This window comes from Mytilus edulis, chromosome 8 (genome assembly GCF_963676685.1).
Source record: "Mytilus edulis chromosome 8, xbMytEdul2.2, whole genome shotgun sequence".
Classification (NCBI taxonomy): Eukaryota; Metazoa; Mollusca; class Bivalvia; order Mytilida; family Mytilidae; genus Mytilus; species Mytilus edulis.
Window position 1 is genome coordinate 2,511,972 of NC_092351.1, and position 15,322 is coordinate 2,527,293.

At 31.4% G+C, this 15,322-nt stretch overlaps 1 protein-coding gene across 1 annotated transcript; it reads right to left on the reverse strand.

The window, feature by feature from the left end:
- Window positions 1–176: 176 nt before the first annotated feature.
- On the reverse strand, window positions 177–14,348 carry LOC139486859 (carboxy-terminal kinesin 2-like). Its single transcript, XM_071271927.1, has 9 exons — window positions 14,163–14,348; window positions 12,224–12,271; window positions 11,590–11,773; window positions 9,659–9,961; window positions 7,238–7,301; window positions 5,626–5,663; window positions 5,219–5,290; window positions 3,340–3,387; window positions 177–2,023 (listed from the first exon to the last, which is right to left on the reverse strand). The coding sequence occupies exons 2-9, from the start codon at window positions 12,260–12,262 to the stop codon at window positions 354–356; spliced, it is 2,418 nt and encodes an 805-aa protein (XP_071128028.1). The 5' UTR covers window positions 12,263–12,271; window positions 14,163–14,348; the 3' UTR covers window positions 177–353.
- Window positions 14,349–15,322: the final 974 nt, after the last annotated feature.

The window sequence follows — 15,322 nt, forward strand, 5'->3', positions numbered from 1 at the left end:
AAAGCAGGCGAGCATTAAAGTGGGTACACTCTTGTTCTTAATTTAAAAGGCTTTATTTGAACGTGGGTGGATAATTGTCTCAATGGCAATCATACCACACCACCTTATTGTTATTTAGCCAATACCGTTTTAAAATGTTCCCAAACATCGAAAAAATAATGTAATATGTTCACAACAAGATATTGAAATTAGTTTATTGAAGGACTAAATAATTTATGTTCAACAATACATTTTTTGATCTTCAAATATTGATACAGTTTTAACAAGTGTTACAATTTTCTCATATTTTAAACTTTTAGACAAATATGTCATTAGCAGAACATATATATATTAATATAGTAACTATCCGATGTTTATCTCTTCTTTTTCGCCACTCCTATATTACACTGGTTTACCTCTGCTGCAAACTTCAGAGAATTTATTGTTTCCTGAATACATTCTTTCTGAGGAGAAACATTCACAAACATCAGTGTTTTACTATTCCCTCCTAATGAATTTTGTAACAGACGAGTTAGCAATGAATTTCTGTACGATATATGCTGTTGATTACTTCGTATATTCCTGATGACATTTTTTAGTTGACTGAGTGATTTGTTTATTGCTACTGTCTCTTTTCGTTGAACTTCTGATGCAGAATTTTCGAATTTTTCACTCCCCGCCAAATCTACCAGATGCAAGGTACCCTCTATTTTTTTTGTTGAGTTAGAAGTTAAAGTAAGTGAAAACACACTGTGACTTCTGGATGAACTTTCATTGCGCTCAGTTTCTCCTACAGCTCGTTTTTTAGATGCCCTTTTCAACAAATCAGAAACTTCTTCTATTCTAGGGTTTCTGACGATGGTTAGGTTTGGAACGACGACTTTTTTATTATTTTTGTTTTTTTCATTTTCAGCCATTTTGATATCAAGTTTGGCGTAATTTGTTACATCACTAAGCAAGTCACGAATTGTTTCATTATATATTTCTAAGAATGAGACCTCTAAAGAATAAATCAATTCTTCATTTTTTAATTTCTCGATTTCTTGAAAAATTTGATGAACTGCTCTTGGGATCATTCCCCTATTTCTGTCATCATCATTTACAGAAGTACCTTCCATTGTATAAGTCTTTCCAGATCCTGTCTGACCGTAAGCAAATATACACACATCAAAACCATCTAATGCGCTTTGAACAAGTGGTGATATTTCTTCAAATACTTCTTCCTGTGTAGCCTTGTCACTGAATACCTTGTCATAACTAAACTCATATTTCTCATGTCCCTTTTTGGTGAATATTTTCTCATTGAATGCAACATCTGAAGTTTGGACAAGCTTTATTTCCTTGTCACCAGAAAAAATTATGTGATCAATGGTCCCATTACGTCCTTTAGTTTCATGTTTGAGTAATGGCCGAACTCTGCAGAATACTCTGATGTTGCCCTTCAATGTCAGGACTTGATTGTGTAATTCTCGCCTTTCTGTTGCAAGTCTTATTATTTCATCGCTTTGTTTTTTTATCTCTTTTTCTTTTTCTTGCACCTCGCTATCTTTATCTTGCATCTTTTTAAGGTTTGTTTTCATCTCCTTTTCTTTATTTTGCATATCTTTATTTATCTTTTCCATGTCTCTATCTTTTTTTTCTACTATCAATTTAAGCTGTTCTATCTGAATTTTTAAATCAACGGCTTCTTCAAGTTGTAATTTAGTTTTCGCTAGTGCTTCTTCCGTTGATTCAAGCTTCTTTTTATATTGATCTACATTACGATGTAAAATCTCATTTGAAGCTCCATCAGCCAGCTGTTTGGATAAATAACGTAAATTGGACTTTTGTTGCACCTCTGTCGGGAGTGGTTTAATTGCTGCTGGTGTTGATGTTGTTTTGGCTTCCTTTGTGTTTGCTTGTGTATGGGGAGTATTGTTATGCTTACTTAATACAAATGTTGTAGATACAGTTGGCTTGTTAATATCAGTTTTTGGTGTTTGCCTGGTTTTTTCCTTCCTATTTTTTGTTGCTGATGGTTTTCTACAGTTCTCCACGTCAATATCTATTAATTCAAGAATTTTGTATTTTTCATAAATATGTGAACATGCAAAAAAAAGAAAAAGAGATAAAAAAAACAAAGCATCATATACCACGAGGTTTGGTTAAGGGCCGTCATACTTGCTCGGAAACGTTTTTTCAAAAGAAAGTCAAGGATAGATTTCCCAGAGGGCATTATGAAAAAAACATGGAATTAGTCCCTTCCATCACTTGTTTCCAGTAGCTCAGGATTCAATACTGGACTTCATTCTTACTCCAAAACATTAATTGTGAAAAATATTTACCAACGTATTGATTCTTGATAATTGTTTTAAAATTATTATCAAACTGCTAAACTTTTAAAAATAGACCTGTTCATATCGCATTCTCTGTTCAAACTATTTAAATTTACGAATTGTACAAGCGTTGCAGTGATCGGTTTTGATTGTATAATTTTCAAGATTATTATAGCTAAACCAGAACAGATATTTATTTTACATGACAATCATACTGATGACGGGTTTCTGTTATCCGAGATATCAACATTTGTTCGTGATTTTACTTAACTTTTTGGTAATATTTTACCCTTGACGTTCTAATTACATATTATTATATTTACGGAATAACAGTACTGTAGTTGAACAGTTGCCACCGTCAATTGTAGATTTGACGGTCTCAAATGCATTTTTACTGGCGACGCGTAGCGGAGACAGTAAAACGGAGATTTGCGACCGTCAAATCAAAATTGACGGTGGCAACTCTTCAACTACAGTACTATTATTCCGATTCTAATGCATAAAAAAAAGAAAAAAATACGATAAATCTTGAAAAAATGTCTAAATTTGACAAATAGAAAAAAATCCGCGAAACTTCATGAACGATTTTGGCACAAAGACGTCATGGCTAAACGTGACGTCATACAAATGAAAACTTATAAACTGGAGGTTATTACGTTACCTGTACGCTTCAAATTGGGATAAAATTACATTAAAACGGCGAATTCGAGGTTGGTGTTGTTTTATTTTCGATTATGTAGTAGTAATCGAACATTTGTTGATTCAATCAATTCAAAATGGCGGGTCCCTCCTTAGTTACGCCTGGTCAACTGTGGATTTGACGGCAACTTTTAGCCAATGAAAACAATTGTTACATCCAAATTGCATTATAATTTATAATGTACTGTTTCATAATTATATGATCAGTCGCAAAATAAGATTTATTGTTGACTTTTATTCAGACATTTCATATGTATAATTATGTTACTACTCTAAATATCAGCATAACAATGTTAAACCTGCAATTTGCGGAAGCAAATTTGTATCAATGAACATTAATTCTTACCTTTGTTATGTATTCTATTCCAAAAGACGATGATAGTTATTGCTAAAACTAAATATACACGTTAGTGTTAAAATAACAAACAATTAGGTTGCCTTAGGACTGTATAGACATATAAAAACGTTCGTAATTCCCAAGGGAACTTGGATATTCTCATTTATTTACCCCCAAAAATTTTCTTGAAAATGTTCATTAGTTTGAGAGGTTTAGCGCTATATAACCATGTTCAATCCACTATTTTCTACATTTGAAAATGCCTGTACCAAGTCAGGAATATGGCAGTTGTTGTCAATTCGTTTTTGATGTGTTTTGTCATTTGATTTTGCCATGTGATTAGGGACTTTTCGATTTGATTTCCCCCTGAGGTCAGTATTTTTGTGATTTTACTTTTGATTATCAAGTCTGCATATTTCTGATATGTGTACGACCTCGACACTGTACCTTTTCCTCTGATCAGGCGACGACATAACAATCAAATCTATTGCCTTTCTTCTAGCCTCAAATGTTTGTCATTTCCTTAGATAGATGTCCCATGACGCCAAGGTTTTTTTTTGTTTTAAATCCTTGTCTACTTTTTAAAGTAGACTGGCTATCAATACTTACACATGTCTCAGGACAGACAAATATTGATAATAATCTCAAACTATACAAAGCATTTTGAAAAGATTTCACTCATCAAATCAGCAAAAGCACGTTATTCAATTATTAATCAATTACACAAAATGACACTTTTATACATGTTTCTCGTTTTTCGTTTAATTTTTATATAGATTAGACCGTTGGTTTTCCCGTTTGAATGGTTTTACAATTGAAATTGTGGGGCCCTTTATAGCTTGTTGTTCGATGTGAGCCAATGCTCCGTGTTGAAGGCCGTACCTTGACCTATAATCGTTTACTTTTATAAATTGTTATATGGATGGAGAGTTGTCTCGTTGGTACTCATACCACATCTTCCTATACCTACAAATATAATCTATCGATAGTCTGTCAGTACATTTTTTTACTTGACAAATCTCATCCCCCTCCAAGTGAATGTGCTGAAAATATTTATTGCAAATCCCTAAGGCAAAGCTAAACTTTTTTATGCTTTTTTGTCATATAGCTCTTCAAAAAGGGGGACGAAAGATACCAGAGGAACAGTCAAACTCATAAATGATTCGGTTCTTATACATCATTTACCTTCAAATATTCGGCTTTGGGTGTTCCTGATGAAGATAATTCAAGAAAAGCGCTTCAGACGCTTATAATTTAGAACATGTTGTTTATTTTTATTCATTTTAATTGAGGTAATAAAAAAACGTGTTACATTGATTTTCACTCTTTGTTTGATTAAAACAGTGTACCCTGATTTTCACCTTCACTTTGATGAAAGAGCCTTGGTGACCAAGTGGTTTAAGAAGTTACTATTGTAATCATTAGCTGAGGTTGTGAGTTCGAACCCCGCTCGTGCGGGTGCATTCGACTCCAATCTTAATTGTCTAGGATTGTCAGTTTTCCTATCGAAGGTCGATTGTTTTTTCCGGGAACTCCGGCGTTCTCCACCAATAAAATCTGACGGCCACGAAATAGCCTAAATGCGGTGCTTAAAAGTGGCGTCAAAACACCAAAAATTAATCAATCAATCAATCTCTTTGATTAAGAAAATGATGTGTAAAAAATGATGATAAGTCTAACTGATACAAATGGTAAGTTTTTATAACTCTTTTAATTTACCCAGAAGATATAAAAGGTCGACTATGATCTTGATCTATTGTGTATATGAATATACTTATAACAAGAATAAACTCAATATCGATAAATAGGTAACTGTGTCCTTTATGTGTAGATTTGGTTCTAAAAGCACAAAACAGCTTGAAATATGTTCCATAAAAATCTGTTTTACCTATATATGCTAGAATCAGAAAACACATGCCGTTCATTGCAATAAAAATGTCACTGAGCTGTTTCATTTTTTCTGAAATAAAACAAAAATACATTACACCTTACACAAAGAAAAATTCAACATTTATAACAATATTTAAATTTTGTACGTCTATATATATTTTACATGTCAAAGATAAACGTACTGCTTAAACAGAACACTGTTCAACCGAGGTTATTCATTCGTCTTTTATATTGGCACGACTTTTAAAAAACTATTTGTGCAAAATTGCAGTTTTTTAATTATTAAATTACAAAGCAACTTTGCTCGTTTCTCTTTCAAACAGAACTGATATACATGTAGATAATATAAACTGTTAATTAATTTGCATTTTATTTTATAAAACATATAGTTGTAGTCTTCGTTACCCTGCTTTCTTTTAATTTCTGGAATCAGCAAACTGCGACTACAAATAACAAAACAAAACTTATTAATTGATTTAAATAAAACATAATAATAAAACCATAAGTATTGTATCATGAATCACAACAAAAGAGAAGTATAACTGAATCACATCGCTTTATTAAATGCTTAAACTATAATCTAAGGAAATAATCTAATTAACAAATTAAAAAAAAAGGATCATATAATAAAGGCAACCGTACTAGTAAACCGTTGTTCAAAAGTCATATATCGCGTAAGAGAAACAAATTCGGGTTACACTTAAACCAAGAGAAACATATCAACCATTAGAAGAAACAACGGAACAACAGAAACAGTGAAGTGCAACTAAAACAAACACCAATGAAACATACAATGAAGCTAACTATTTGATAACAACAACCATTTTCCTGTAAGAACACAATGATGGGTTGGACCTGGTTTTATGGCTAGCCAAAACCTCAAGCTGAATGGCAATTCTAAAAATACCGATAAAAGGACAACATAACATGACAGGAATACAGCACATCCGGTTGCATACGAAAATAGGTCGAAAAAATATTCACTTGAATTTGACAGTTGTAGGTAATTAATCCTACTTTTCATTGCAGTAAAACATTTCTATCTTATAAACATATATCCTGGGTATTTCAAAGCACCACTTTTTGTATTTAGGGTTTTTATAGAATATTTTGGAAACTTGAGGTTACATGGTTACGAAAGCTTGTTCACAGGTCAAATAAAGAGGAAGATTTTGAACAGCGGTATACTACTGTTGCCTTTATTTATAGGTTAACTTCCAGTAGTTTGTCCAATGATGCGTGATTGTCATGTGTTTTGCTAAGGGGCGGGGCATACTTGTGAATAGTGGAAAGGTGTATATCTAATCAGAATTAAAAAAATAAAGCATCGTTACTAAATACTTAACTGTTTGATGAACAAATACCGAGACACTTTTTATAGCAATGCGAATTTACATTAAGCAAAACAGTCGTATCCTTAGTTATTGTAGACACAGACACACCGTATAGATAAATCAATTCGTAATGGTGTCCATAAAATATAAGGACTGCCATTTTCAATATTTCCTCCTCATAACTTTTGTTGTACCAGTTGCTGCGTAAGGAGCACACTCTTGTTTATGAAGTCAGTATAAATGTAGTGTGAACATGCGCTCCTGAGATATGTAAACACTGTACGAATGGGAAGAGGGTATGTGACTGCTGCGAAAAGGGAATTTGATAATTGGGATGTTAAAATCGTCCCGTTTGTCATCAATTCTAGGGTGAAGTTGTCCAGGCAAACTGACTTCAAATGGATCTTGCTTTTATTTGTAGCTTCTGTTTGGTCATATAGTTTGTTTTTTAACTGTATCGATTCTTGTACACCACTAGCTTTCATACATTTGACTTTCATCGTTCCTGATGAAGGTACATTCAGAAAATGGCGTTGTACGCAGGAAATATATACATGGTCTATCCGTTTTTCCGTTCATCTTCCAAAAGACTTTGGGGAAGTTTTATTGGATTTTATTGAACGGAACCCGCAGTTTCCGCAAATGTCTAATAATATCAAATAATAAGGTACATTTATACTTACTTTTCAATCACCATGAGAGGACATTTTAAGTCGACTTGGCGTTTTTTCTCAACACATTCATAATCTACGAAATAATGAAAAACAAAGCACTTCAAAACAGGTAATAAGTTTTGAGAGAAGAATTTGCTGACTTCTGGCACTAATTCATTGAAATTCACATTCATACAGCAATTCATAAATTTTTAACTCCGTCCTGTTGTTTATTATTCGAAACGTTAACGGGATACATATATATTATACAACTGTATCGATTACGATACGATATCTATCCACTCGAGACTGTTAAATTTTCAAATTTGAAACGCGAGACGCGAAGCGCTGACAAATATTTGAAATAGCTACTGATGACAAATGATGACAAAGAATTGAAGTAATAATTTTGGTCCGGTTATTGGCAAGATAAAAGATGAGGGATAGCCAAACAATTTCAAACTAAATCATTATAGCTAGCTTATCCAACCATTTGTATGACAGTTGCACAGAAATTCATTTTATTGACAGCAATGGGTGAGCAAATAAATAATTCATCATGGATACAAGGATTAAATTTTGTATTTGCGCCTATATTGTCTATAAAAGTGCCTCCAATCCCGAAATTGTTTTAACCATTTATAGTTGATGGTAACTATTGAAACGAAATAGGATTAATGAATTTCTGTCTGAAACCTAAGCATTAACCAAATTCATCAACCAGTTTGAATACATATATATTTTTTTTTATTTCTTACGGATTGCGAAATTATAATGCTTTTTCTGACAACCATTTCAACTTTTCTTATGTATACTGATTCTGTTCTCAATTTGGATCGAATTAAATATATACTAATTATACTGCAGGATTTGCCTCCACAAGCATGTTTTACACAGCTTTATTTTAAATACGCCTGTTCCAGGTCAGGTGAATTTCATTTAGTGGTTATCGTTATTCGCTGTATACCAGTATCATTTGTGTTGTCCGTTGATTGTGACGTACATAAATCAGATCTTTCGTTTAATCGTTTGATTCGTTTTTGATTTGTCATTTCAATGCTGATAATTCAATAGCTTTCAATGCGGTATTGATTTGGCTCATTCCTGAAGGCCGTACAGTGATCATTAGTTTCTTATATCTTAGGTCATTTGATGTTTTGTATAGTTTTTCCCATTTTAATCTTTTACCTCAATAAAGTTTATATAATTCAAACAATTTGTCGTGAAGTTTCGATGAAAAATAAATGATTTAAGTAAGACTATAATTTATTGTTTTTCCTTCATTTCGTTATTCCGAAGACTTTTTAAATATAACCAACAAGTATATAGAACAGGGCACTCAATATCAAACAAACTAGTTCATAATTATATTTTGGCTACTCAAACTTTACTCCAAGTATGACTACAGACACAATTCACGTGAATAAACTACTCAAACTGCAAGTCATTAATATATTGACGGAAAGCAATTACATATTCAGTATTAACTAAAGTAAATAGATTTTATAACGACTGACAGCAACAAATTACATGAACACAATATGCATAGGAACAGAAATCTGTGGCATGCTTAAACATGCGTTTAAATACACAACATATGATAGGGTTGTATCAACACAAAAACACATTTTAAAAACATTAACAATAGTTGTTAATTTCTGTGTCATTTGGTCTCATTGACAATCATATTTTCATATTACTTTGACCTTATCCAAAAAAAAAAAGTAACTCCTAATTTAAGGACGGAGTCAAATTCCTACAATGACTAAAAATCTAACCACTTTTCTATGCTTATGAAAATACCAGTATATTATAATGAAATACAAGAAAAGTGAACATGAAAGTTGTACTTTTCTCTTTTTAATTGCTTTAAATAGATTTTGTATATTTATGACAAATGATGATCTGTAACTATTCATAAAACTGCCACTACGTCTAATAGGTTACTTTCCTCGTGAGGAATCATCTTCGTTTGTTTCAATTATAGTTTCGTTGGAAATTGTAAGTCCTATGATACGGGTGCAATAACTACATCCTAACTATTTTTAAAGTGTATATAATGGTCATTTGTCAGCACTTTTTTTTGTGCTGACATGAATTATCATTGATATTGTTATATTTATAAAAATTAACTGTTTACAAAATTTAGATTTTTTTGAAATACTAAGGCTTTTCGACATCAGGCATAGATTACCTTAGCTGTATTTGACAACACTTTTAGGAATTTTGGATCTCAATGCTCTTCAACTTTGTACTTTAAAAAAAAATTGATTCGAGTGTCACTGATGAGTCTTTTGTAGACGAAACGCGCGTCTGGCGTATATATAAAATTTAGTCCTTTTATCTATGATGAGTTTATTTGTTTACCCATATTTTTATTGTTTTACAGTTGAACTTAACAAATTCTAAAGTTCTAACTTATTTCGTTGTACATTTTAGCTTATCATATACCTGACGATAACACTGAACTATCAGGACATGTACTGATGTAACAGGAACAGTCCTCCTCTGATGGTATACACGAACAGTTGTATTTTGGTCGTTTGATAAACGCATATCCTTTTGTGTAATCGCAACGACATCTTCTATCTTCAATGAGTGACCCATTATTGAATACTACTTGACCCTCTCCATCACATAGCGACTTTTTGTACAAACACTCTCCACTTACATTTGACCATAATCGGAAAGGCTGATATCGTTTTGACGAACAATCTACGTTACGAAGATTACCTGATATAACATACCTTTCTCCTTAAAAAAAAAAGAAAAACATTTGAATTAAAATCAATTGCTGGCCAGAATACTTTCCATAGCACATATATAGATTTCACAAATTTCAAATTTGTCTACATTTGTTACTGATATATTTTCAAAATTTACGACGTGATGTGACTCTTATGTCCGTTTGTATCGTATTTAATTGCAGAGACAAAGACATGTAAAGGTGAAGTAATTTAAACCAAAATTAATTTAAATAAAAGAACAAACGAAATATTGTGGGTTGTTGTTTTGTTAAAGTAATTTTTTTTAAAACGATGGAATATATCAGTAACTACTTTGATTCATCTTTTTGATGAGTTAATGCTAAGTATTTAAGTATAAACAAAAACCATCTAGTTATGCTATATTTTAACCTATTAAAAACTTTATTTACACACTGAAGAAATTCACATACCGTAATAAATTTTACGGACGCTATCACGAGTTGGTTGATCGTTATGGAATGACCGTTTCACAAATTACATCGGATATGTTCCTTACGTCGTAACTACAATCCCTTTCCCTTTAATGAAAGAGGGACGAAAGATACCAGAGAGACAGTCACACTCATATATCGAAAATAAACTGACAACGCCATGGCTAAAAATGAAAAGGACAAAACAGACAAACAATAGTACACATGACACAACATAAAAAACTAAAGAATAAACAACACGAACGTGACCTACAAAATTATACTATTTACCGGATTTGTTATCACATAAACGACACGACAGGTGCCATATATGGAGCAGGATCTGCTTACCTTTCCGGAGCACCTGAGATCACCCCTAGTTTTGGGTGGGGTTTGTACGGTGACCTTTAGTTAATTTCTGTGTCATTTTTGCCTCTCGTGGAGAGTTGTCTCATTGGCAATCATACCTCATCTTCTTTTCTTATTGTTATATATTAGCATTTTTTTCTCCTTATGCATTGTTTCATAATCTCAAAGTTGGGCATGTTATTTAGCTAAATATATACATATATGTATGTATCAAATTGTTTGAAACATGTAAATCATTCAAACATCTGAGTATGAAAGGTGCACACAAGAATAATAAATTACCTGTTTCGGAATATTATGCAACAATGCGCATTTTAATATATAAATACATTATTTATATAGGCCTAGAAGGTCTGTCCACCCATAAAGATCATTAAAGGGTATTGTAGTTATGACATAAGGAACATATCGATATCATCTGTGAAACGTTTATTCCATATCGTTCAACCAACTCGTGATGGCGTCCGTAAAATTTCGAAAGGGACGATTACAACTTCACCGATTTAAAATCTTGGTTTATAGCTTCCTTGTGAGCAGCAATCATCTATAAAGGTAATCATGATAGGAAATATAAGCCCGGGAATATCGTATCAATTTGGAGATATATACTCTGTATACAGGCGCTGCTGGAATGTTGCTATATAGAAATTGAAAGTTCAAAATTTGGAATCTGAAATCATCTCTTTTGTCGTAAAGTTTGGTTACCCTTACATTGTCAATTTCTAGATGTAAGTCAAGATATGAGGCAGACTTAACTGTATCTGTAGTACACTTTATCTCTAATTCGATGGGATAGCTTAATCACAAACTGATCGTATTAGCTTTATATTTTTACCTGGAGTTACAAAATCTGGATTTCTGTTACACTGTTCAGAAAACGATAACTGATTTGTATCATAAAGACATGTGTATAGCAATCTGGAACTATTTTTGCAAAATACGGATGTTCGTAGTTGTCTCTGGGATCTATCAGGACATCTTAAACGGTAGGATTCAGATGAAAACACCAATATTATAATCTACAAAATAATTAACAATAGACATAAGTGTGTAGGCTTTTTGAAACTGTTTGGACTCAATTTTTATTTCTTAATATATCCGATATTGTGTCTGTAATTGCAGTTACCAGATAATACAAAATATGATACTGTGAAAAGAACGCTTTTGTGAATAGTCAATATTTTCATTTGACATTGTATTGTTATATAACATACAAACCATGAAGTTTACTAGATTATGTTACAAATCAAGATGTGTCTTCCATACAATTAAAGCCTTGTAATATATTTCGATTTTATTCATTCTGTTAACAGATTTTGTAATTGTGTCAGTTGTTGTAATTGTTTATGATCTGCTTTGTGCTATATCGTGTTGATAAATAAATGCTGAAAATGCATATGGTCATGCTTTTCTGAAACTGCTAATAAAATTTTGACACAAATTCTGACTTTTAAACACTTTAAACTTACCAAAAGACTTTGAAATTCAAGCATTGCGAATACCGGCATATTATGTACCTGAAATATACTAGCATGTTGATAGTTCTCCTATCTAATGGTCAATATATAAATGCGGATCTAAAACATTAAAGCGATTTTTTTTGTGCTTTTTATAAGTATGATTCTTCCGATGGGACAAAGTAAAGATCTCATCCTGACACTTACAAGTAACCAACGAATCATGCTTTATCGTTGATTATGTGAACAGTAATACCTGGACATTGTTGAAAAAATCAAATTTAGTGTTTTTTAATAATGTAAGTGTATTTGATTTCAATCGTTAATAAACATTTGATACGTGGACGTCCTTTCATGAATTGAGTAAATGAGTTAACTGGTTGGTTGAGTAGTTTGCGAATGTTAAAATTTTTAGTATTTTAAAGTGACAAATGAATGTTGTCCCTATGATATATGAATATAAGACAAGTATATAACAAGGATAATTATTTTTATTTTATTTTAGTATTTGAATAAAAAGTCATCATCTACGAAATATAAATAAAAAAGTATATGATTTTGTTCGGTTCAATCATTAATAAAAATGAAACAAAGAAATACTAATCTTGGGTGTTTTAATGCATTATGTTGTTTTGGGGTATCTGTAGACTATTTTGGAAACTTTCAAGTATTACCACAACCGGCATATCATGTTTGTAAAAATACCTCAGTTTTCATTGGAAATTTAATATATTGACAGACTGAATAAACTAATGTTTATACCTTTATCAAAACAAAAAGCAAAAAGTATTGATTTTGTGTAAAATTCATTTTCCTACTAGGTTTTTAAACCTAAACAGAAAAATTGTAAACAAGATCAATCACAAATAAAATAATATAAACATTACAAAAGGAATTTTTTTAAGATAACAATTGACACACTATGAAAGCCGTGAAAATAATTTGCTATAAATGTTTTAGATTCTCTTTTACTCTTTAAATGTATACAGTAAACAACATATATACCAAGTAGTGTTTAAATAATTCATTCATTCCCAATAGAGAAGCAATTTCGTGAAAGATACTTCTAATAGGAGTAACATATTTCATTCTAATTTCATACAACACTCGTAATGTTCTGACAAAGCTTCAACATTGGTTTATATTCCATAAGCATTTATTTCATGTCAAAATAGTTCAAATAATTGACATATGTTTTTAAAGTGACACGAAAAGGTAGGAGGTTTTGTGTGTATAAGATTTGTTCTATTTTTAAAAGGTTCTTCCTGATTTGGTCCGAATTCGCTGTTCTATACAATTACATATAACTTTTATTCCTTTGGAAGGTACGCAGTATTTGATCTTTATATAAGATACAGATAATGTATTCCAAATCAATCATATATAGTATCAACAATCATCAAAGAGCTTCGTTTTGTTTGGTCGTTGGACATACATTTAAAAACACAGGTTGGATTACTTACAACGCCAACATCTAATTGACGAAATATTATGTCGTAAAATATATCAAGTCACATACATACAATGTATCTTGAATTTAAAGGCATTCATTCTTAAATTACAGGTAATTTTACGAAATTGAATATCAGCCATTTAATTTGTACTTGATTGTGTTGAAGATGAACGAAACCCTGACTTATTCATACTAGAAATAGATTAAGTTTGACTAATTCTAATTAGAAATAAACAAGATAGGGCATAATTATTTCCAAATAGCCCTCGATGCTAGCGCTTTAACACAAATAATATAAATAACTTTCATTATGTTAATTATTAATAAAGCGAAAAGGTAGATTTCGTGGATTAAGTTAACAATGGTTTATAGCACAAATATGTTTTTAAATCAGAATTTTTACCGTGAGTTATCAAAACAACTATGAAAATAATTGCAATTCAAATATTCGTTAAGATGTAAATATAAACCATACAGTTTGATTATTTAAGTACTTACATATCCCCTTGTTTGCAAATTGTCTACATCTGTTATCTGATAGACCCACACAATAGTTAATAACCCAACGTACGTGCCTAGTTAAATGTCACATGGTCTGCTTTTATTATCAATCATCCTAAATTCTTGGTAATTGTTGTTTCATTGGAATTTCTTATGCTTCTTCACAGGAATATATCTATTTATAAAAATATTTAACATATATATGATGTATAGAATGTGCACATTTAAAATACAAAAAGACATGCCAACGTGAAAAGGTTTTTTAAAGTTTTAAAAGAAACACAAATACATAATCATTATCGGGAATCGGATATAGGAAAACGATTATCAATAATGTCTTTCAGGTAAAAATAAGTGTACTGGTTATTTATATATATAGGCGTAAAAATATTTTTCACATGTGCAGATATATATATTCATAAAATAATTAGTAAAATAAGTAACAAGTTAAAAGTTCCAGTTCAATCGATATCACCCTTCCATTTGGGACTCTTCAGGATAACTGCTACATGTAAAATAAATATATATATATACAACTCGTCTTAACATCAACCCAACAATGTTAAATCTGTGAAGCAAATGCTATATATATATTTTGTAACAAATGTTTAGAATGGTGCACGCGTCTTAACTGATTTTCGGTTTGACTTTTTTATTGTATAAATTTCAAGATTTAGTAAAAGTTTAATCTTAGAAGACTGAAAGATGATTCATTTAACATCAGAATCTGACTGAGGAAGGATATCTGTTATCCGAAATATTTATAAATAATTACATTTATAGTTACCTTTTTTTTTTGTATTTGGAGTTGTTGTGTACACTATTTTAGGCGTTTATATAATGTATGTATTGTGTATGTATCGTTACTCGTGGGGAAAATCGTCGACTACTATTCAGACGTATATATATATATATATATATATCACTGCTGGTGAGTGAATGGTTGTTACATAAAGTTACGGTTAACCATAGCTGAAAGAAAACTCTAAAGATAAGTCTTTCTTTTCCGATGTTTGTGCAGTATAAGGTTCATTTTAGCGTAACCGCTCTAAAACACGCTTAGCATTAGTACGTTGATATTGAGGTACAATTTTATACATAAATTCACTCGAATTTTCGCAAAATAGTCATTCGAAAATTTCGAACATAATGGTTGT

What these genes read in the sequence shown, in the direction of transcription:
- LOC139486859 (XM_071271927.1), bottom strand. Translation starts at nt 12,262, where the DNA reads ATGCCGGTATTCGCAATGCTTGAATTTCAAAGTCTTTTG. An exon ending in TTGAATTTCAAAGTCTTTTG is followed by an intron (nt 11,774 to 12,223) that starts GTAAGTTTAAAG and finishes ATTATTTTGTAG; the next exon opens with ATTATAATATTGGTGTTTTC. An exon ending in AGAAATTAAAAGAAAGCAGG is followed by an intron (nt 5,291 to 5,625) that starts GTAACGAAGACT and finishes GTTTTATTTCAG; the next exon opens with AAAAAATGAAACAGCTCAGT.